This window comes from Tiliqua scincoides, chromosome 1 (genome assembly GCF_035046505.1).
Source record: "Tiliqua scincoides isolate rTilSci1 chromosome 1, rTilSci1.hap2, whole genome shotgun sequence".
Classification (NCBI taxonomy): domain Eukaryota; kingdom Metazoa; phylum Chordata; class Lepidosauria; order Squamata; family Scincidae; genus Tiliqua; species Tiliqua scincoides.
In genome coordinates, this window is record NC_089821.1 from 47,650,457 (window position 1) to 47,673,246 (window position 22,790).

Here is a 22,790-nt window from a genome sequence, read left to right on the forward strand (position 1 = left end):
CAATCCTAAGCGCCCTAGGCTAGTGCAAGTCCCTTGCGCTGGCCCAGGAGAGTCGCAAATGTGCCATAAAGCATGTTTGCACCTCCTTGGGAGTCGGTTGGGCCGGCGCAGGGATGCACGCCGGCCCATGGAATCTATATCCAGCCTCTGTGCCAGCTTGGGGAGGGAGGGTTGCATTGATTGAGCTTGGCTGACACGGGTCTAGGGAGGGCAGGGAGGAGGCAGGAGGGAGATGTTCCAGGATGGGGAGAAGGCGGGCAGAGAGTGGTCCTGGGGGCAGGACCATTCTCTTGGGTGTTGTACCACCTCCTGTGGTGGCGCAAGTCCAAGGAGACGCATTGGGGCCATAGTGGCTTACCCAGGGGTAAGGGGGAAAGTTTCCCCTTGCCTCCCGCTGAGCCACTTCGGCCCCAATCTTGTGTTGGATACAGCGCAGGCCTCCTGGCCTGCCTGTTCCAGTGCAAGAAAGGATTGTGTTGGTAATGCCCAAGTGTTTGATTTAGAAAGACCCAGTTCAAGACTCTTGTATTATGGGTTGGAGCTAGACTCCACCCTTGGTTTTTTTCTTTCTTGTTCCTTCTGTAGCCCAATCCTATTCTGCACTGGAACAGGCAAGCCAGGAGGCCTGCGCTGTATCCAGTGCAAGATAGTGTTCCAAAGTGGTTCAGCCAAAGGTAAAGGGAAACTCTTCCTTACCCTTACCCCAGGTAGGCCACTGCAGCTCCTATTGGTCTCCTTGGACTTGCACCACCTCCTAAGGTGGCACAAGTTCGAGGAGAGTGGAGCACAGCCTGAAGCTGCTCTGCGCTGCTCAGGGAATGGCGTTGGGATCCAGCCCTGCCTCCCACTCCCCATCTGCCTGCTCCCGTGACCACCCTCCCCCTGCCCCGGAATGCCTCCCTCCCACCTCCTCCCTGCCCACCCCAGAGCTTTGTGGTGGCTGAGCTAGGCCAACGCAAGACTTCACAGAAGAGTTGACATGGAGGCTGGATGCAGCCTCTGTGGGCTGACATGCATCCTTGCACCGGTCCAGCCAACTCACGAGGAGGTGCAAATGTGCTTTACGGCATGTTTGCAACTGTCCCGGGCCAGTGCAGGGAACTTGCGCCAGTCCAAGGGCGCGTTAGGATTGTACCCTTAGTTGCTAGCTTAGTTGTGTTCTGCCCTACAATAAAGAAGCATGTCTGGTTGCAATAATCCACTGGTTCCCAACCTGTGGTCCAAAGACCATAGGTGGTCTGCAAGTCTCTGAGAAGTGGTCCGCGAGGTCTCAGAAAAAAGATCACCGTTACTTGCATGGGTAGATACTGGAAGTGATCAAATTCTCACGGACCACCAAAAAGGGCGGAGAATGAACTTTCCACAGCCATAACCATTGAAGCATCAGCTGTGGCTATGGGCAGACCATTCTCCATCCTCTCTGATAGTCCATGGGGGAGCTCTTGGGAGATGGACCACCAGAGAGGGCGGAAACCAGACTCACCACAGCCACAAGTGGTCCATAACACTTCCAACTTTTGCATCATTGGTCCATGGGCTTCTAAAGATTGGAAACTACTGCAATAAACAGTAAGAGTTGTTCCTTCTGGAACACAGGGCCCTATACAAAAGATAACATATACAATATATAAATGGCAATCTGAATACAAAAATATCCACATACCATCCTATAGAAACTAACAAAAACTATATAAATTCATATCCACATTTTTTGTTGAAGTCATTGAAGAATGGCAGGCAGACTAAAATCATCTTGAACTCTGCTTTTCATTCCAAAGATGCATATATATTTTTTTTTAAATACGGTATGGTTTCACACCTAGCACTCTGAATGTACTTCATAAATATGGCATAGTAGGAACTATCATCATACTGCCACAGAACAACCAGTGCAGTTCTTCTGGGATACCAAAGCAAGGCTTTCTTTCACATAGGATAGATGGCTGGGTTAGGGGGTCAACACTACTTAGGCCTCAATCCTATCCAACTTTTCAGTGCTGATGCAGCCATGCCAACAGGGTGTGTTTGGTATTCTGCGGTGGAGGCCTCCTCAAGGTAAGGAAATGTTTGTTCCCTTACCTCAGGGCTGCATTGGTGGTGGAAAGTTAGATAGAATTGGGCCCTTACTTTGACAGATATTCTCGTATCCATTGTGGTTTAGGATGGCTTTGGATAGTAGTGCAGGTCATTGCTAATTTTGTTTTTATTCACTGATCTGTTGGGCTACTCTCTCCCTTGTATTCTCTCTGCACCTCAGGAGCAATCTAGTAACTAGCAGTATGGAATTTGGTCTTCCTCTACATTGTCCCTCCCACACACGAGAGCTTCCTGCTGATTTTATGACAAGAAATATTTCAGTGCAGTGCATGAAGTTACTGCAAAAGAATAATCTGAGCAATGAATGAGGCCCACTACTGTTTTATTAGTGCTTTCCTTCCAACTGTACTTAAGAGGGCACATCATGCCAGTGAAATAATAGCTCACATTGCACGTGAGCCCTGCATGGTATGCCTAATTGCTGCACTTATTTTGTGCAAATGTGACTGCCCTTTCTCTCTCCCCAGTGGGGTATGTTGCTAGTTTCAGTCCAGAAGAAAATGTAAACAGGAAACACCCTGGAATTCCTGATCATGTAAAAATTCCATTCTTGAGAGTGAGCTCAGGGGGGTTACTTTAAAGAGGCCTTTGTTGTCCACGTTGTGGTACTGAATAAGCAATGCATCAGCAAGATATTAAAAGCACATTCCTGAAAACTTTCAAATAAAGAATGACTCAATATCACATTGTTGTGGTTGGAGAGGGCTTTTAAGTTAGACATTTGTAGCCATCATCCATCAGAGTCAGGGCCATAATAAGAGGAGCACAGAGCGCATGGGAAGTAGGATGCTTACAGATAATTATCATTCCATTGTGGAAATGCATGTCAAATTTTCCCCATAGATTTAATCTGAAATCTTCAAAGTTAATTGTTTCAGAGCAAATATTCTACAATTAGTATATAAACACACTTCTGTAAACAAAGGGTTTCTATAAAGCTTCCGAATGAGAATAAACCATGTGCAGAACCCAGCAGAAAAGCAAGCAGAATTGCTCCTACTATACCAGTGGTAATAACTAGAGAATATTTATTGGTTGGTTGGCAACCTTCACTCTCGAAAGGCTATGGTATAAGCCTACAGCACCTGGTATTCCCAGACGGTCTCCCATCCAAATACTAACCAAGTCTGACCCTGCTTAGCTTCTGAGATCAGACAAGATCAGGCATGTGGAGGGTGCTGTTATTTTTTATAAAGAGGATTTCTGGGTTGCTACTTCTGTTGCCAGCTGTGACTGCATGTCGTCCATTCTCTGCTCTCTTTGGTAGTCTGTGAGGAAGCAATTCCCAAGTGAGTGTCCTCCCCTGGAGTACCAGTGATGGCAGAGAATGGACTGCCTACAGCCGCAGTTGACACTTCATTGACGGCTACAGGCAGTCTGTTCTCCACCCTCTTTGGTGGTCTTTGGGGGAGTGCTCGCTCAGCGAGATGTGATTGCTTGAAGTGATCAAAGGTGATCTTTTTTTCTGAGATCTTGCAGACCACTTCTCATGGTCCCACAGACCACCTGTGGTCCCTGGACCACAGGTTGGGAACCAGTGTACTATACTGTTGTTCTTCCCCTCTGCCACTTTCAATGCTAATGTCTTTCCAATGGGCTTGTGCTTAAGCTGCATGATTTTAACATGACTAAAGTGGTTTAAGTGCAGTTAATACATCTTAAATAGTTTGTGACTATAAGAGCATTAGTGCCATTTCAGCAAATGAAACATCCAGTCTGTCCCCCTAGAGTGGCCTCTCCTGATTTCAAACATGGTTGTGGGAACAATTAGATGTATGAAAATGCATCATTATGACACTTTGCAATGTGGTAATGTGGAGATGGTATGGAACTTAAATAGCAACCTCTGTGGCACCTGTGAAAATGCTATTTGTTTTTATGTATTCCAAAAAACTAGCAGCATTATTTCATAACTGTATAAAGAAAAAAGGGCTGTTGCATTCTCGGGACTGCTGTCACAATCATTTTGCATGAGTTTTCATAAGTAATATCCTCCTTATAGGCAATAGACAGACTGTTGCCTACAGAAGTTTATACTGCAATAGATTCCTATCATTTTTCATCTTTGTGTATATCCTGCAATTAAAAAAAAAACTGAAATCAGAATACTTTGCAGTTATTCAATGGCCAAGTCTTCAGTCTAATTGACAGTCCAATCCTATGCATGCCTACTCAGAAGTAAGTCCCATTATAGTCAATGGGGCTTACTCTCAGGAAAGTGTGGATAAGATTGGGTTATTAGTCATTGGTCTTCAGTGGAATCATGACTGCTGTTCTATAATTCCCTTATGTTAGTGCTTTCCAGCACTGGCATAGCGGTGCCAATGGGACAGGTGCTGCATCCTGCAGTTGGGTGTCACTCACAGAGGCCTCCTCAAAGTAAGGGAATGATTGTTCCCTTACCTCAGAGCTGCACTGCCCTTATGTCAGTGCTGGAAAGCACTGACATAAGGAATTAGGATTGCACCCTTATTTACTTAACAGTGAATGTAATTTAAGTTTTCTGGGACAGTATATTGGGATATACATTTATTATTAATAAGAATATTTATATACCACACTTCAACAAAATAATTCTGAGAGTGTTTTACATAACAAAGAAATAGTTAGTTCACTGCCCCAAATGGGCTCACAATCTAACCAAAAAAGACATAAGGGAGATACCAGTTAATGGCCACTGAAAAAGATGCTACTTTGGGGTGAATTGCTCTCTGCTAAATATAAAGGAGCCATCACTTAAAAGATGCTCCTGTTTACCCAGTTAGCTGGGGTAAAAGAAATAAACCCCTATAAACAAATGTCTATTCAGATCTCATACTACAATAGAACTAAACTGCTTTAAGGTTACAATAACATACACACTTATCTGGGAGTAGGCCCCATTGAGCTCAGTGGGACTTACTTTTGACAGGAATAGGATTGGGCTATAAGGTTACCTCTTTAGTGCTTTACAGATTGCACTTCTAGTTTAGGGCATCATGCAGCCTCTTCTAAAAACAGAAAGTAGAGCAGTGGAGCTCCTTATTGGCCAAATTGTAATCTTCCTTTGGCTCACTCAGGCCTTAGGCTAAAGTTGTTCCTGTGTCAGTTTCCTGCAATCCACACACCCATTCATGTAGCCCATTCATATACTTTCTGGCTGGAGAGTATGAAGGGAGAGGAAAGCCTAGGCAGCATGAGGCAATGGGATGCATGCAAGCGACAATTAGAAGGGTTTCCATTACAGGAATGACTGTGCCTTAAGCAGCAGCTGCAGTTTAATGGGAACGGTAGCAGAGGGTTGGTTAAAATAATATTTTATGAAGTGCACACTGTTTTATGCACACTATTCACCATGTACAGAAGGCATTGGATTGTTCCTTAAAAACAAAAATTATACAACCTAGATTTACAAGCATTAGCAAACCTTAGGTTGTTGGCATCCTTCAGTCTCGGAAGACTATGGTATCGCGCTCTGAATGGTGGTTCTGGAACAGAGTGTCCTCTCCAGTGCACAAAGCCTGGGTAAAGTAGATATGGAGGATAGACTGTTACCCATGCAGCAAATCCCCCCTCTCCACATCGCTGAAATGGTCCAATGGAAAGGCAGAAGCCAATACGGTTGGTTCCAGCAGGGTCGTAGGAGTTGCCAGAACGTGACTGTGTTCAGCCATGAACTGCCTCAGGGACTCTGGCTCCGGATTTTGCCTCGAGGTTGACTCCTGAAGCCTTTTCCATAACTGGATGTAGCCACAAGGCAGTGGAGGTTTGGGATCAGAATTTTCCTTCTCTCAGATGAGCTGCCTTCCCAGGCTATCGAGTCCCATCTACCCGGTGGCTGTTTAGTCGCCTCTTATGACAAGTACAGCCAAACTGAGGGCCTATTCGTATCCCCCAGCCCCCAAAGGTAAGCAAACCTTGGACTTATTCAACAAATCTCTTCAGCCAGAGTAGCAGAATTTTTACTGCACCTGTTGCTGTTCTTGTTCAGTCATTAAGGGCGCAATCCTAACCCCTTATGTCAGGGCTTTCCAGCACTGACGTAAGGGCAATGCAGCTCTGAGGTATGGGAACAAACATTCCCTTACTTTGAGGAGACCTCCATGAGTGACACCCAACTGCAGGATGCAGCACATGTCCCATTGGATTGCGCCCTAAGTCGTGTCCAACTCTTTGTGACCCTATGGAACACAACACGCCAGGCCTCCCTGTCTACCACTAACTTCCAGAGTTTGTCCAAATTCATGTTCATTGCCTCAGTGATACTATCTAACCTCTGCCATTCCCTTCTCCTTTTGCCTTCAATTTTTCCCCAGCATCATCATTTTTCCCCATAGAAAAGTCCTAATGCATCAGGGTCTTTTTAGAGTCCTCATGAGATGACCAAAGTATCTCATGATACTGTAGCCAGTATTATATAGCCAGCTACAAATCACCTAATTCAATAACAAATCAGCTGGCTGCTGTAGCCAGCTACAAATCAAATAGAGTGTTGGCAACCTTCAGTCTCGGAAGACTATGGTATCACGCTCTGGATGGTGGTTCTGGTACAGCGTCTAGTGTGGCTGAAAAGGCCGATTCGGGAGTGACAATCCCTTCCACACTGGGAGCAAGTGTAGTGTGTCCCTTGGTCTGTCTCCCTGGCTGTGGGCCTTCCTTCTTTGCCTCTTTGCCTCAGACTATTGGCCAAGTGTCTCTTCAAACTGGGAAAGGCCATGCTGCACAGCCTGCCTCCAAGCGGGCTGCTCAGAGGCCAGGGTTTCCCACCTGTTGAGGTCCACTCCTAAGGCCTTCAGATCCCTCTTGCAGATTCCATGTATCGCAGCTGTGGTCTACCTATAGGGTGCTTTCCTTGCACGAGTTCTCCATAGAGGAGATCCTTTGGGATCCGGCCATCATCCATTCTCACGACATGACCAAGCCAACGCAGGCGTCTCTGTTTCAGCAGTGCATACATGCTAGGGATTCCAGCTCGTTCCAGGACTGTGTTGTTTGGAACTTTGTCCTGCCAGGTGACGGCCGAGGATGTGTCAGAGGCAGCGCATGTGGAATGCGTTCAGTTTTCATCAAATAGAAATTACAAATTACAAATCAAATACTAATACTGATTCACTACTATTTTCAGATGTATACATGCTGGTATGCATATATGATCTTTGAAGCAAAAAGAACCCTTCCCCATCCTAGCAATACTGGCAGCAGCGAGAAGGACCCACCAGGGAAGCCCCCTCCCACAGGAGAAACTGTCACAGCTTATGCATAGGTGAAGCTGACAGAGCATTCCGTCCAGCTTTCAGACTAGTAGGAGAAGTTAATGAGCAAAAAAGCCACCCCCAAATGTAGAGGTGTGCTTTTTTTGTTTTTTTGCAGTTTCCAGTTTTTGATAAAAATGAGAAGTGCAGAAAGTTGTGTTATGTGTTTTTATTCAAAGGGCACATTTTTATAAATTATAATTAAAAGTGTACTAGGTAGGTGATAAAGGGGGTATAGTGTCAGCAGATACAACCACATGCATGTATAGGTGTTAGAAAATATACAGAGGTGTTAAGAGAACGGTTTTCTTTTTTTGCAGATACTGGGATTATCATTATTTTTTTTACAAAAATGAGAAGTGCAGAAGTGATATATTATCACTGAATAACCCATCTCTACAAATGTGTACAATTGTGGAAAAAAAATGGTGCACTTCACCTGCTGAAATGCAAGTGCTTCAGATCTGATGTGCCTATTAATAGGTGGCACAAAAATGAATTGGTTGAACTGCAATTGCAAATCCACTTTTTTGGATAGAGATAAATCAATTTTTTAATGTTTTAAAATCAATCATTTTTACATGATCAGGCCAAAAGCCCATCTAGTCCAACTTCTTGAATTTCAAAATGGCCCACCAGATGCCTCAGATGGCACCCAAGACAAGAGGCCTGCATCCTGGTGCCCTCCCTTGCATTTGGCACTCTGAGGTATTCTAAAACCAGGAGGTTGCACATACCCATCACAGCTTGTAACCTGTGATGGACATTTCCTCCAGAACTTTGTCCAATCCCCTTTTAAAGGCATCCAGGCCAGACACCATACCACACCCAGTGACAAGGAGTTCCACAGAGTAGTCATGCTGGGCAAAGAGATATTTTCTTTTGTCTGTCCCGACTTCTCCCGACTCTCAATTTTAGGGGAGGTCCCCTGGTTCTGGTGTTATGTGAGAGGGACAAGAGCATCCCTCTATCCATCCCCTGCATAATTTTGTACGTCTCAAATGTGACTTGCAGTTCCAGTGGCTCTCCATCTATCAGAAGTGCTGCTTGCTTGAACTTTTGCTACAGGAAGGAAGGAAGGAAAGAAGTCCCAGTTTGAGCTTTGCTTCGCAGAGCACCATCCATTTAGCATGCTGTAGATGCTGTTCTGCCAGATTCCAAGGCCAACCTCTACCTAGTGCAGTGGTTCTCACACATTTAGCACTGGGACCCACTTTTTGGAATGAGAATCTGTCAGGACCCACCGGAAGTGATGTCATGACTGGAAGTGACATCATCAAGCAGGAACACTTTTAACAATCCTAGGCTGCAATGCTGCCCACATTTATCCAGGGTATGTTAAAATAATATACATAGTAGCTTGTTAAAAGTACAGGTCTGTCACATTTCCCCAGATGCAGCCACAGACCATCAAGTCTAATATATTGAAACTAAAATATTGAAATGAATGGGGACCCACCTGAAATGGGCTCACGACCCACCTAGTGGGTCCAGACCCACAGTTTGAGAAACACTGGTCTACAGTACATAAGATGACATCAACCCAACCAACCAAGCCCCCGAGCGTATGCATGTCTACTCAGAAGTAAGTCCCATTAGAGTCAGAGGGCCTCCTCCCAGGAAAGAGCCCCTTCCCCCCGCCCTGCCCGACCGCCAGTCCGGGGCTGCAGCGCACACACTGCTGGCAAAGCGCTCGACGCCCGCCCAGCTCCAGCGAGGTCACAGCGGGAGGGGGGGAGCGCGCAGGCGCAGTCCGAGCAGCGGGTCCAACATGGCTGAGCCGCTGCCTGTTCTTGTGCAGCCGCAGGAGCGGAGGGGAAGATGCTGAGCGTGGCGGGCGCAGCGGCAGCACAGCGTGTCCCGTGGCAGGCCCAGCGGGGACTCCAGCGAGCGCTCCCCGGCCATGGCGAGGCTGGCAGACTATTTCATCGTGGTGGGCTGCGACCACGAGAAGACCGGTAGGTGTGGCTGTGGGGAGGGGGCTGTTGTGTGGCTGTGCTGGGGAGGGGAGGACGTGGCTTCCCCCCACCCCTCCCCCCCACACCCCAGGGACCGAAAGGGACGTTCAGGGCAGGGAGGACATCCCCGTGGCAGAGCTTCCTCTCATGAGGCTGTGTGGGTTGGCAGGGAGGAGGGAGCCTCTGTGTGTGTGTTTTGTGCTGTGCTGTGTGTAACCTTTCCTCACAGGAACTGGTAGAGGAAACGGTTGTGACTGGGCAACTGACACTCAGGAGTTTCTGGGGGAGATTAAATGGACTCAGAGCCCATTCTATGGCTGTGTCTACTTTGAAATAAATTCTATTTTAGTCAATAGGGTTTACTCCCAGGAAAGTGTGCATAGAATTGTAGCCTCAGAGCCCAATCCTATGCATATGTTTACTCAGAAATAAATCCCATTGTAGTCAATGAGGCTTACTCCCAGGAAAGTCTGCATAGGATTGCAGCCTTAATTTCCTCATTTAAAACAAATGGGGGGGGGGGGAGGAAACATGAGAGTGTTGTTTCCTCCTCCTCCTCCTCCAAAAAGGTGTCTGTGTATCTTGTTTTCCTGTGTGGTGAAGGTGGGCAAGCTGGCTTCACACAGCACTTTGCAGCATGGCTGTGTGGGATTAATAAACTGTTTGGCAGGGAACATGAAAACATTACTAGAGGCTTCCCCTTTTCCCAGTGAGTTCATAAGGCTCCCGGCGCATCCTGTGTGTGTACTTGGATGACGAAAGGAAGGAAGGAGGGGTGTCTCTGCCTGGTTGGAAAAAGGAAGAAAAACACTATTTGGTAACTTCAGTTGCTGCTGCCTATTGTTGTATCCACCCAAGAGATAGTGGTGATCATTTGTACCAGGGAAAATTAGAGTTTTAAGTAATTTTGCTGGGAGACACACCATAGGTGCCATTCATCTCAAAGACTTGTCAACAGCTCATTTAAAACTCCCATCCAGAGTTTAGGTCTAAAAAAAAAAAGTGAGGTTTTATGAGAACAGAAAAATATTCCTATCCTATTTATTTTGGGATATTCTTAACCCCTTTCTGCCCAGCCCACAGGTGTACAGATTTGATCCTTGTTGCATATATGCAACGTTGGGCAGAAATGGCTAATAAGGAATTTTTCTGTTTGTATCTTAGTTGTATGCTTGGTCCTGCTGGGAATATTCAACAGAGAGGTTAAAGTAAGTGTGATAAGGTATTCTCTAGGAAGCTTCTGGGACTTCGTACATCTTAAATCATAGTCTCATTTTTCTTATTGCCTTTATAGGAGTGGTAAAAGTCTTAATCCTGATACCAGTTGCTCATCATTTTCCTGCTTACTACATATGGGAAGCAAAGCATATGGCGTTTGGTTAATTCTTTAAGGATATTTCTTCTTGGGAATTAACTGAATGTGTTGAATCTGTCTGGTAGGATGAAATTTGGTGGCATTGTATACATGTATCTTATAGTAATATTACTTAGTGTCTCAAGTCTAGGTGCTGTACAAAAATGAAACATGACAGGCCCTGCCTGATTATAATTGAATGGACAAGATGACAATAAAAGTCAAAAGAAGTTTACACTATTTCTATAATTTCATAGTAAATTATGTTTAAAAGTATTTAAATTGTTCAAAAATTCTTATTGTGTGTATAATATTGAAAGGCATACTGCTTTTTGTAGAATGAGGATTCAGTACATTTAAAATTTGATGGCGCATGTTATTGACTGACACACCTAGACATCCTCATGGAGTTGTTGTTCAGGGGATATTTTTAGGGTGAGCCCTTAATCACCTATTGCCTTTAAGCAGGATTTTAAATGGCTGAATGCACTTTAGTAAATTCTTATGGCTATTCCTAAGAAAATCCTATTTGGTTGGCATCTTTTGTTAGACTTCAGGTTAATAGAATTTTTATATGCCTAATTCTGTGAATAAGAATCTGTTTCTTCCATTTAAAATATAATCTAAAGCTACAATTCTATGCATACTTAGGGAGATAATGAACTCTGTGGGTCCTGCATCAGAGTAAACACACTGACATATTCATTAGAGATACAGACTAAAAACACTTAAGCCCTTGTTCTGCTTCATGTTCTTGAATAACATATGGCTATTTGTCATGCAAAAAGTTAAACCTTACAGAAATGCTTTTGCTGCATTGGAGTTGGTGTGTTTCTGTTAGACTGTCTTAATTATTTTCTAATTATGCTTGCAAACTAGGCTTAAAAATATCCTGCAAATACAATTTAACATTTTGAATGCCAGTCTCTGTTACAGTTGTGGCAAGTTGGTTCCTTCTTTCAAGAAGATGAACAATTTAAATTCTGAGGTCTTGATGCTGTTGGCACATTCCTTGTATAAAATAAACAGATGTCTAGGAAATTTGGGTCTGTTAACTGGTAAATTCGAAGCAAATTTGTCTCCAGATAGTCACTTTTAAGGGGTGTGTGTGTGTATCTGACACACACCCTTTCTGTTTACTGAGGTTTTTTCTTAGAACCCAGTAATCCAAACTATTTGAGAGAGAACTTTCTGTGGAAGAATAGAAATGTACTGTTATGAATTCCTTTATCCCACGTACAATCCCATAATGCATAGAGAATTGACCTTTATTTCTTAGTTGGACTTCAGCATTCTGATGTGTTGATATACACATGGTTATATTCTAGCATTATGGGATAACACAGATATTGTTCCATGCCCGTGCTTGAAAATTACATCCTTTGTGATGCAGGAGAACTTATATTATTTAATCATAAAGATTTGCTGCTAATGATACTAGCGCAAATGTCGTATGTTCAATATTGTGGCACAGGAAGTACTGTTTGGTTATATTCAACCCTTGTAAGTGTATGCAGCAGGTCTGGTGTCTGGACTGTAATTTAAGTATCGAATGTTGTCACTGTCTATGTAAATATAGATCTTGAACTGGACAATACACCTTGTAAGCTATTTTCTTGTTTGAACCAAGTTGTTGTGATCCAGCATTAGATTGGGTGGAGAGACAGAATTCAGGGACCCCATAGTGAGGCTAAGAATTATGTAGAAGACAGAAATGTTCTCTGAAGTCTTCTAAATTTAAAAGCTACTGCCTATGTGTTGAAGGTTTATTGAACACCAACTATGAAAGTTAGAAAATTGCATTTTTCTTTGGTTAAAGCTTGAGTTTAGAGAATCTGATTCCTTTCCAGACATCAAATAATGTTAAACATTATGGTAAATACCATTGGAGTAATGTTTGTCATTGCTATGGTATAAGATCTGGGTCTAAAGGGACCAGCTGCCAAATAAGTGAGCATAGGATTGCAGCTTTTGTTTAGAACAAATGTAATGTGGACCTCCCTACCAAAACAGGGAAGTGTAGCTATTAAAATACTCAAGCTTTCCTGATGTTCACTCAGTCTGGTGTTCCTAAGTATGTATAAGCCTCCAACCACTATCCCAGGATATGCAATACTGGTGGCTATGCTAGCTGAATGCGTTGGCTAATGGTCTTAAAAATCAAGCAAGTAAATGTTTTGCAGTATTTTTCTTTTTTCCTTTTCTGATGTGAGTCTCTCCTAGAACATGGAATGCTTCTTCTTGTTCTCTCTGTTTTCTGCTGAAGTGCTAGGGTGAGAATCTGCTCACCTAGCCATTTTTCTGTACATTGTTGATGTTTCATTGTCCTTGGGGAGAGGTGTAAACCAAAGAGGAGATGCAAAGCTGGTAAATGTTTTTTTTAAAAATAATTTTTCCAAAAACAAAATAACAAACACACATAACACATAATACAATACATACAAGACATAAACACAATATTAGAGGGTGCAAGATATCATTGCTATTTGATTTTTCTCTGTAAACCGCTTTGTGAACTTTTAGTTGAAAAGTGGTATATAAATACTGTTAATAATAATAATAATAATATCATACATCACTATAACTAATAAATCATTACATATTTCCTAATCCAGTTCCTCTTCTAAGTTAGTCTCTTAATATCATTTATCTATCATATATATATATATATATATATATATATATATATATATATATATATATATATATATATATATATAATACATTCATCTAAATGCCCTATCTTATACTTCTACAACTTTATTTTCAACCAAACATAAAATAATTTTCATTATTCAATCTATATCGGTTTCACTGTTGATCCAAGCTCTCTAAAAATCTGTCCATTTCCACCACATTCATTATTTTCTCTATTAATTCATCTTTCATTGGGATCTTCATGTCTTTCCAATATCTAGCATATAAAATCCTCACAAAAATTAATATAATCTAATATCTAACATACTAAATTCTAACAACTTTTAATATCCTAATAATTACATATATCATTTCTCTATCTATTACATCCAAAATTAATATATCCTCATGACTAAATACATAGATATATACGTAAACATCCAAAACAATCACCTAAAATTAATTCTAATTTATTAAAATTATCCTCTGAAATTCTAACATCTATTAATATCAAACTAACTAAAAATTTTTATACATATTACCTATCACCTATAAAGCTTATATAAATTCTCATTGACATCTAATAAGCTTTAATTTGTAACATACAAATTTTCAACTACTGTGCCACACTGGTTGTGCCACGAATGGTCCCCAGGTGTGCCATGGGAAATTTGGGAGATGGTTATTTATCAGGAGGACTATTGGGGATGTGAGCCCCCATTGACAGCACTGGTGTGCCTTGTCAGTTATCAAAAAACTGATGGTGTGCCTTGATTTTAGTGCCTTGCCCTTGTTCAGTGAGATGAAAAAGGTAGAAAAATCACTGGATTAGAATAATGTATTCTGCCATGTTAAACTGTGGATCCTTTTCATTCAGAAGGCTAACCTCTTCCTTAATATAAAATGTTTTCTCAAGTGTGATCTTAATGCCATCCTGCCACTGTGTATGTGTGTGATCATGATATTTTCCTTCTGTTGTGAGAAGTGCCTGTGCCAGGGCTGCCTTGTTTCTGCAAATGCTAGTAGAAATACATACCAGGTGATGTACACAAAGGCTGTGCAATTAGTGGTGTCGTATTTTACTGACCCCCCTTCCCACAAGCAGCCCTGACCCCATGGAGCCCTGACCCTCTCTCCCATGCAACCCTGACCCCTGTGGAGCCCTGGCCCCCAAGCAGCCCTGACCCCCCTTCCCACAAGCAGCCCTGACCCCCTCTCCCATTCAACCCTGACCGCCTTCCCACAAGCAACCCTGACCCCCATGCAGCCCTGACCCCCTTCCCACAAGCAGCCCTGACCCCCATGCAGCCCTGACCCCCTCTCCCATGCAACCCTGACCCCCTCCCCTAAGCAGCCCTGACCCAAGCAGCCCTGACCCCGTCCCACGTGCACCCATGGGTGTCTGGATAATTGATGGGAATACGGGGGGGGGGGCTACTGGACATGCAAGTGCAAGTGAGGACGCCAATCAAACAGCAATATGGAAATATCTTCAATAACAGTTTGTTGGGTATTTAATATTTTTTCATTAATATTTTTAAACTCTTTCTTAAAACATAATCTAGTTTGGTGTACCACTTTTATTGTTCTTATTTGAGTATTTAATGCATGAATTATTAAACTACCTTTCGGTATATCTTTTGGTATACTTAAAATGGTCATTAGGACATAGAACCTGTTGTTAATTTATTTGAATCCCACCACTGGTTGAAAGTAAAAAGAAAAAGGATGAATGTCAAAACACAGAGTTATTTAGCTTGCAAATTCATTTTGGCCGGTGAAAACTGTAAATAACTATATAACACGTGCGAATGCATGAAAGCCTAAATAAAAGAAAAATAAACATAAGAACATTGATGAACATCTTGGAAGGTTGGATGAAATTGAACGGAAGAGGAAAGCACGTGGACGAAATTTGAAATGTTGCTATAATTGAGAATGGCTGAAAGAGCAAAGCGATGAAAGTCAAGATGTTGCTTTATAAGAATACATATGAAATACAAAGTTGTCTTATATGGAGTCAAACCATTGATGAGTAGCAACTCTCCAGATTGCAGATGGTCATTCCCTACCTCGAGATGTCAGGGACTGAAACTGGGGGTTTTCAAGTGCAAAGCATGTGGCTTGCCACTGAGCCAGAGTTCCTCTCATTGCAACTTCTCTTGTCTGAGTGGAATGAAGAACTGATTTGGAATGGAACAAGACACAAACTGCAGTTTAATATGATGATGTGGATGGAAAATGGGCACAGCAAGTTTGGCAAAATCTAATTCATGCACCATGACTCTTTTTTGGTTCCATAGTTTTTGAAGTGCTTGACGATACGAATTTCCATGTAAATTTGTTTGTCTACTGGAATGTGAATAAGACTTGAAGCACAGAGATGTTTATGGAGAGAACATGAGAAAAATACCTTTCATTTGTTCTGCTTCTATAATGTCATGATCACATTTCTCTTAATGACTATATATATAACCTTATTCAGAATAAGGAGAAAATGAAACATTGCTGACATTTTCTATCTACTTAGGTGCGCTAAAACTGTGGAAAATTATAATACGTAGTCAAGTGAGGAAGTGAACTGTTAAACTCCAAATAAGAACTTGCATATTTGGGAAAGGTTTACTTTAGGTATGTTGTGTTGCTCTTTGCAGGAGCACAGTACATAAGAAACATTTGGCATGAGTTTTTTTCCCCACAGTGAAAAACAAATGCACTGTTTGGGTGAGGGAATATTGCATTTATTTATTTAAATGCTTAATCTGTATGTATTAGGCAATTTTTTCCTTTTGTAGAAAGGGTGCCTGAATATTAGCTATCTATATTTCAGATTCAGGTTTAAGGAATAAGTGAATAAGATAATAGTCCTATTTGGCTTAGCAACTAATCTTCATTTTCTAGTTATGACTCGGTTTCAGTACATGTAGCAAAAAAGTTACTAATTTTGTGGTGAATGCTTTTGGATTGGTTGGAAAGCTAAAGGGAGCAATATGGGCCAAACCATCACAAAGCATTTATTCAGTAAATAACTCTGTATAAGACAGTAGCATTCAACAGTTGATGGAAAAGTTTTTAAGTTGTCACAAGACTAAAGTTGTCTTTGAAAACAACTTAATGCCACAGAGCATCAGCAGACTGTAACAATGTGCTAATATTCCATTTCTTGGTGCTCTGTCTGGAAAAAGAAGACTGATGAATTTCCTATTGAGATGAAATCTTTGTACAGTGTTTTGAAGTCACAAAATAGGAAGTATTTTGCATAGAAATTTTAACTTGTAGGTTGATCATAACCATCTGAGTTTATTACTCAGTAACTGCGTTTACTACTCAGTAAGTACGTACTCAGTAACTATTCTCAGTTTACTATTTATTTCAAATCATGGTGTGACATTTTATACAGTCTTTGTAAAATATTCCAGTGGCAATCTGAATATGTTCTTCTAAACAGGAAATATTTCACTCAGCCAGTTCGGTTTTAAAGTAATACCCAGAGGGGGCACATATTTTTGTTGACCTGTATTCTGGAAACTCATTTAACTTGTTCTGAGATGCAAGGACAGTAAGGCTGTTCAATATAAGGCAAATAATGAACTCCTATATCATGGCAATTTTGAGCCAAAATTGTGATGGAAGAAAGCAGTTGTTCACTCTAATACCATGTCAATATTGAATAACATTGTAATTTGTGCCTAATGGCTGCAGCTCTGTTTAGCAATTGGGACCTATGACCGCCTTGGCTAGCGTACTGGTATGAATCTTGCATGACATGAGCTGGCTGCAGTCATAAGCATATTTCAGTGGAAAATGGATGGCAACATTTAACTCTAGCATGATAATGCAGCAGTATTATAACAGAGAAGACAATTCACTATTCATCTCTTTATTCATAGACACAAATTTAAAACATAGTATGCAGTTCTGGTACCTACAGCGTATGCACTATGGAATCCTCCTTTGGATCTGTCTGAATCTTACTAGCAAGTTCTCAAAACCTGGTCATTCATTGAAATTGTATCTTATCCTGTATAATTCTGAAACCATTACTAAAAGTGACAAGAAGGGAAATGCAGATTACAATTCTGATTGAATAACAACAGCTTGTATTCAAAGTAGCGTGAGTGCAATAATGTTCATAAACAATTTTCCCTGCCTCCTCATACTGTAGCTCCTTAAGCTCTTTGGAAAGCTACTGCTAAAGACTCCTAGGAGGCAGCATGGGTGGATTCTTAAAAAACATTGAGCTAGCAGAAGGTTTCTAAACACAGTTTCGAGGAATTTCTTCCTTCCAGGCTGTTCTGAAGATTCGCTTCTCCTCAGAAACAACTTTTTGGGGAGGTGCAGTAGGTAGAAGAAACAGGAAAGATCAGTTGCATCAGTGCAGTTGTGCCCAGGTTACTAAGTTGCTGACTAGCTAGTGATATTAACAGTGCCTCCATGTGCTCAGGTTACTAAGTTGTGGACTAGCTAGTGATATTGACAGTGCTGCCTTATGCATTTTTTAAGTACCTACTGTATTATAGGTACATACAGTGTTTTTTTGTAAATAAAAAGGTGCAGGAACTCACAACTTGTTAATCTTTTATTTATTTATTTATTTATTTATTTATTTATAAACCATTTTTTATTGGAGAAATGAAATATTTTTTATGTTTCCCCCCTAAAGATGAACTTACTTCTGAGTAGACATGCATAGGATTGGGCTGTAAATCTCCACATTCCCTTCCCCCTAGCTACTTTTTCTACACATGGGGGAAAAATACTGTACAGGTGCACTTGTAGCGTGTAGTATGTAGTGTGGCACTACTTCGAGGAGAGCAAGCAGTGAATGGATTCCGAAAAATGGCTTACATGAGTTCCATGTAGTAAAATTACTCTAAGCAACTGTGGGAGTAAGAACAAAAAAGGAATTCTTACACAAGAGTGGTCCTTAGGTGCACATAGAAACAGCTACGTTTGCAAACAAGCGATTAAATATGGTTTAATTCAGGTATCAGAATACTCTGTGTCTTTGGGAAGGCGCTTGGCATGCAATTGTATGTTCTCTGCTGTCCTGAGCAGCTGCTGTGCATTGCTGGAGAGGAGCTGCAAACGCTGGCTGGCTTGTGGGGAAAGGATGAGGAGGATCTCTGGCAAGGCAGGACAGCACGTTGTACACACATAGAATCCCTTTTCACCTGCCCTTAGCGTGTGAAAACTCCGTCCTCCTCCTCGGTGTCGGCGCGTGTCACCCGCGCCCTCCACTGGCTTGGAAGCTGCGCTGGGAGGTAGAGTGCGGGGGGAGAGGGGAGGCGGGCTGGGCTCAGGCGAGAGCTTGGAGATGGGGGCAGGAGGGGGTCGTTGTGTGGTCAGGCAGGGGCCAGGGGCCCGCCCACCCTGCTCCCCCCAACACCCACCCAGTGAATGTCTCTATTTTGCTACCCCCCTCCTGGAATGCCTCCAAAGGGGAGGGGCCCCTGCGAAAAGGTGCCGGAACTCCGTCCCCCCGCGTTCCATTAGAAAAAAAGCCCTGGGTACATATGTTATAGGTAGATACATTATATGTATTGTGTTGATTTGGATGTTTCAATTATCCGAGTCAAATCGCAACCACTATAAAAAGAATAACTTTTTAAGTTTATGTATTCTGATCAAGGTCATACCTGAAACAAAACATTTTTGTGAAGCCAAATGGCACAACCACCATGTCCTACTGAAGGGACATCATTTCTGCAGAAAGAAAGTTGGTCAATGCTTATGTACATGTTTGTGTCTCCTGGATGAGATGCATATTTTCTACAATTTCAGATTTTTGTGCTTTTCAGTTTTCTTTATCTTGTTTAAACTTTAAAAATAATCAGTAAACCAAAATTATTTCACTTCAGAGAGGTGGGTACAATAGTTGGCCCTTGGTATCTATGGGAGATCCATTCCAAGATTCCCCCCCCCCCCTGCAGCTACTGAAGCTTGTGGATAATTGAATGCATGGGTGTGGGCCATTACCTGCATCTGGGAGGCCTTTGGAGGTTCAGGGAGGCCATATGCAGCTTCCCCAAGCCTGTATCCCAGAGACTGCACCCTTTTGTCACTGACTTGGTGGAACAGCTAACTAATATGGGTGCCTCACTCGATGCCTGTCCTCCAACTGCCTTCTGTGGCCACCTTGTCTTTACCAGCTATTCTACCTTGCTCCTACTGCCAAATTGACTTAGTGTGAGGCAGTCTACTGAGTAGAGGTAAAAGTGTTGGTAGTCATTGTCCTTGCTGCCCAGATGGCAGGAACTGCAATGCTGCTACCCTTCCTTCCCAGTAGAGGGTGGAAAATGCTAACAGCCTCCATCAGCTAAGAATTTGCATTGGGGAGCTGAAACAGGTACAGTTCAGTACCTCCCTTTATAGGAGGGACCAGTTAGTCATTGCTGATTCTGTCACCCAGACAGCGGTGATGTACACAGTTTGTAACAATTTATTTCAGTGGTTCCCAAACTTTTTTGACTGGTGACTCTCTTGACCTTCTGGGCCATTGGCCATGGCTTTCAATTAGGGCTGCAGTCCTATACATTGTATAGAGCAGTGGATTTTTCATGAGGATTCTATGGCTCCCCAGGGAGTCAAGGTTCACAGTTTGGGAACTATTGTTTTATTTGAAGGATGGGGAAGCACCGTACTTAATTTTTCACTTCTAACTTTCCATTGCCAGTGGAGTTAAAACTCATCCACCCCAAAGTTTTCTTTGTAACAAAATGTCCACATAGCCCAAGCCCACTGGGCTTCTCCATGTAATTGACCCCAGCCCATGATAATAAATTAAACAGGAAAGCTGACATAATAGTGAAATACACTTCTATAAAATATTTTATGTTTTTCACAAATTAATGAGTTTGTGGCAACTGCAGTCATTCAAAGTTTAGTTATGAAACATCTTTTCTCATCTTTCAGTTTTGTAATGACATGTTTCCTCATTGCACAGTGTCAATATCAAAATGTCCAGTAAATAAGCAATGTTCAAGATAATGTATGATGGTTCAGCTCAGGTTTGTAAATAAGATGACTATTTGTGCTAATCAGTTCTTGTTTTCCAAATACTGTTGCATTCTGTAAAATACTCATGTTTAAGAACACCCTCAGTTCTTGTCTGAACTACTAGCTATGTATCTGGGCACTGTAGGGGTTTATTCAAACCTCATGTTACCTATAAATATATCCAGTTTTTTAATCCCGTTCCTTCTAGAGCTGGTCTCAGTTTTTGTTTCCTTTCTATACAGTATTTCCACACTACTGTTTACCTGTAGCTTGGACAATGTATGGTGTTCTATCTTCTTAATTTGGGAGCTAAATATTAACCTTGTGGCTGCATGTCACTTCAGAGGAATAGGTAGAATATTCCCTGCCATAACCAATATTGTTGTACTCTCCAGGATGTTGTCTTAAACCATCTGGGCTCAATATTGAAAGAACTCAGGTACGCTAAGTCCCCAGGTTACATACTTTATCTATTCCAAAAGTTTGTCTGAACATATGGAAGTCAAAACAGCCAGATCTTGCTGGCCCGGTGCTATTGTACCTGTGCATGAGCACCCAGATGGCACCTGCATGAAAGTGTTGGTGTGGCCATCTGTAACTTTGGGACCCTTTGTACTTGTATGTTATTTTGTTGCCTGAATCAAAATTATGTATTCTGTTAGTTTTCTAAGGGTATGCGTGGACTGATGTTATTTCACATAATTTACTGCCATTGATAGTATATGGTCACCTTGCAGGACATGACAGAAACCTTGAATATAGTACAAGAGCTATTCGGAAAGTAATCCTTGTTTCGCTTTAAAAAAAATAAGAATGCAGGAAAACAGTTCAGTACTGCTCACAAGTTATGCACCATGCTACCACTTCACTTCATGAAATCTCCACTTGAATTGAGGCAATTGTTGTACGCTGGGACAAACTTTTGTCTCCCCTGCTGGGAGCTCAGCCAGCTTGCATTTGTGTAATCAAAGGTGTGATTCTTCTCCATGACAATGCATGTGCTCAGGCAGCAGCAACTTTCTTGACAGGGAAGGGGAAAGGGGGGTGCGCAATGTGTGTGTGTGTGTGTGTGTGTGTGTGTGTGTGTGTGTGTGTGTGCTAGGAGGAGCCAGGGACCTGATCTCTGGATAACTGAATCTACGGATATGGTATCTGCAGATATGGGGGCTCCTTAGTATAAAAATAGCTTTAATATTATCACCTGATGCAACTTTTCTCGATGTTTGTCCTCTGCTGTACCACTTCACATAGTCCGCCTATTCGAAGTACCACCGGAAGTAACTGATGATGACACCACTGCCAGTTATTTCTGGGTTGGATGGCCAGATGCGACAGGGCAGACACCAGTAAGAGGCTCAGAGTAGATGGGAGGGCTTTTTCAAGCACGGAGCCTCCTACTGCTGTTTGTTGGGTCATGTTCCTGGTCTCGTTGCTGGGCAGCAGGTGCCTAGGGGGTCCCCATAGGTACCACCAGACACTACCTTAAGCACCACTGGTGGTACCTGTACCACTAGTTGAGAAGCACTGACCTAATGAGCTATGTGGCTAAGTGAGGATTTGAACCTGGGTTGTTCCCCACCCCCCAAAATTCCACCACTCAAACTAGTACTGGACACTGGATTCTGTGTCAAAGTCACATGAATTCAAAGAATTTGCCTTTTACCCAGACCTATCATTTCATGGAAAGTTAGAAAGGAGATCATTTCACGTACTGAGTTTAGCAAAAGACAGAATGAAGATTCAGAATTTCTTACATGACAATCCTATACGCTGACATAGCAGGAAGTTATGTTGTAATCAATGGAATCTACTTCTGGGAAGACAAATATAGGATTGCATTATTATTCATCAAGACTATGTCTCTTATTGATCATATGGATATGTCTAATAAACCAACCTGTCAGGGAAGGAGTCAGTAAAGGTTCCAGGCCAAGAGGAGCAGCATCTAGCTGCTAGCGCACCCCTTCCTACTCTACTTTCCTTTTTTATTGGGTCAGTGGCTGAATGGGGGGAGGGGACTGGTACTTCTGTCCACTGCTACCATCTCAGTCCACACAGAGAGGGACCTTCTGGGAAAAGGTCCCAGGAGAGCACAGAAACCCAGGGGTTCTTATTTAAAATCAAATTGCAGTGGTGTACTGAGGTGAGGGGCAGTCTGCTCTGGATCCCAACAATAATGGGGTGCAGCCATTGTGTGCCTGTTGCTACAGTGAGCCCAGGGCCACCTGTCACTCAGCTATTAGATAGACCTGGCCTTACCCATGGTGTTTCAAAGTGGTGGCCAGGTCTACCCTTTGCTCTGAACAGCCAGAAGCCCTGGCCTCCATGGGGGAGGGATCTCAGTATGGAGGCCTTGTCTACCCATGGCTTCAAGTGGCCAAGGGCAGGTTGATGGGAGGGATCAACCTAGGGTGTCAAATATACCTGGTACCCCACTGCTCAGTAGCAATCAGTTATATAACCCACTGAATTACCCATTAACATGGACTAGGCAGGTAGAGTCAAAGTATAGTA

General features: G+C 42.5%; 1 protein-coding gene across 6 annotated transcripts in view; it reads left to right on the plus strand.

Annotated features, from left to right (window-relative positions):
• Positions 1-9,092: 9,092 nt before the first annotated feature.
• Positions 9,093-22,790, plus strand: part of SBF2 (SET binding factor 2) — a 344,987-nt gene continuing 331,289 nt past the window's right edge. For all 6 annotated transcript variants that reach the window (XR_010794990.1, XM_066639834.1, XM_066639835.1 and 3 more), the window contains exon 1: positions 9,093-9,286. Coding sequence is in view for 5 of the 6 variants with exons in the window: in XM_066639834.1 (XP_066495931.1) it covers positions 9,232-9,286 (55 nt within the window). In the remaining variant the exon portion in view is untranslated. The remainder of the gene's footprint in view (positions 9,287-22,790) is intronic.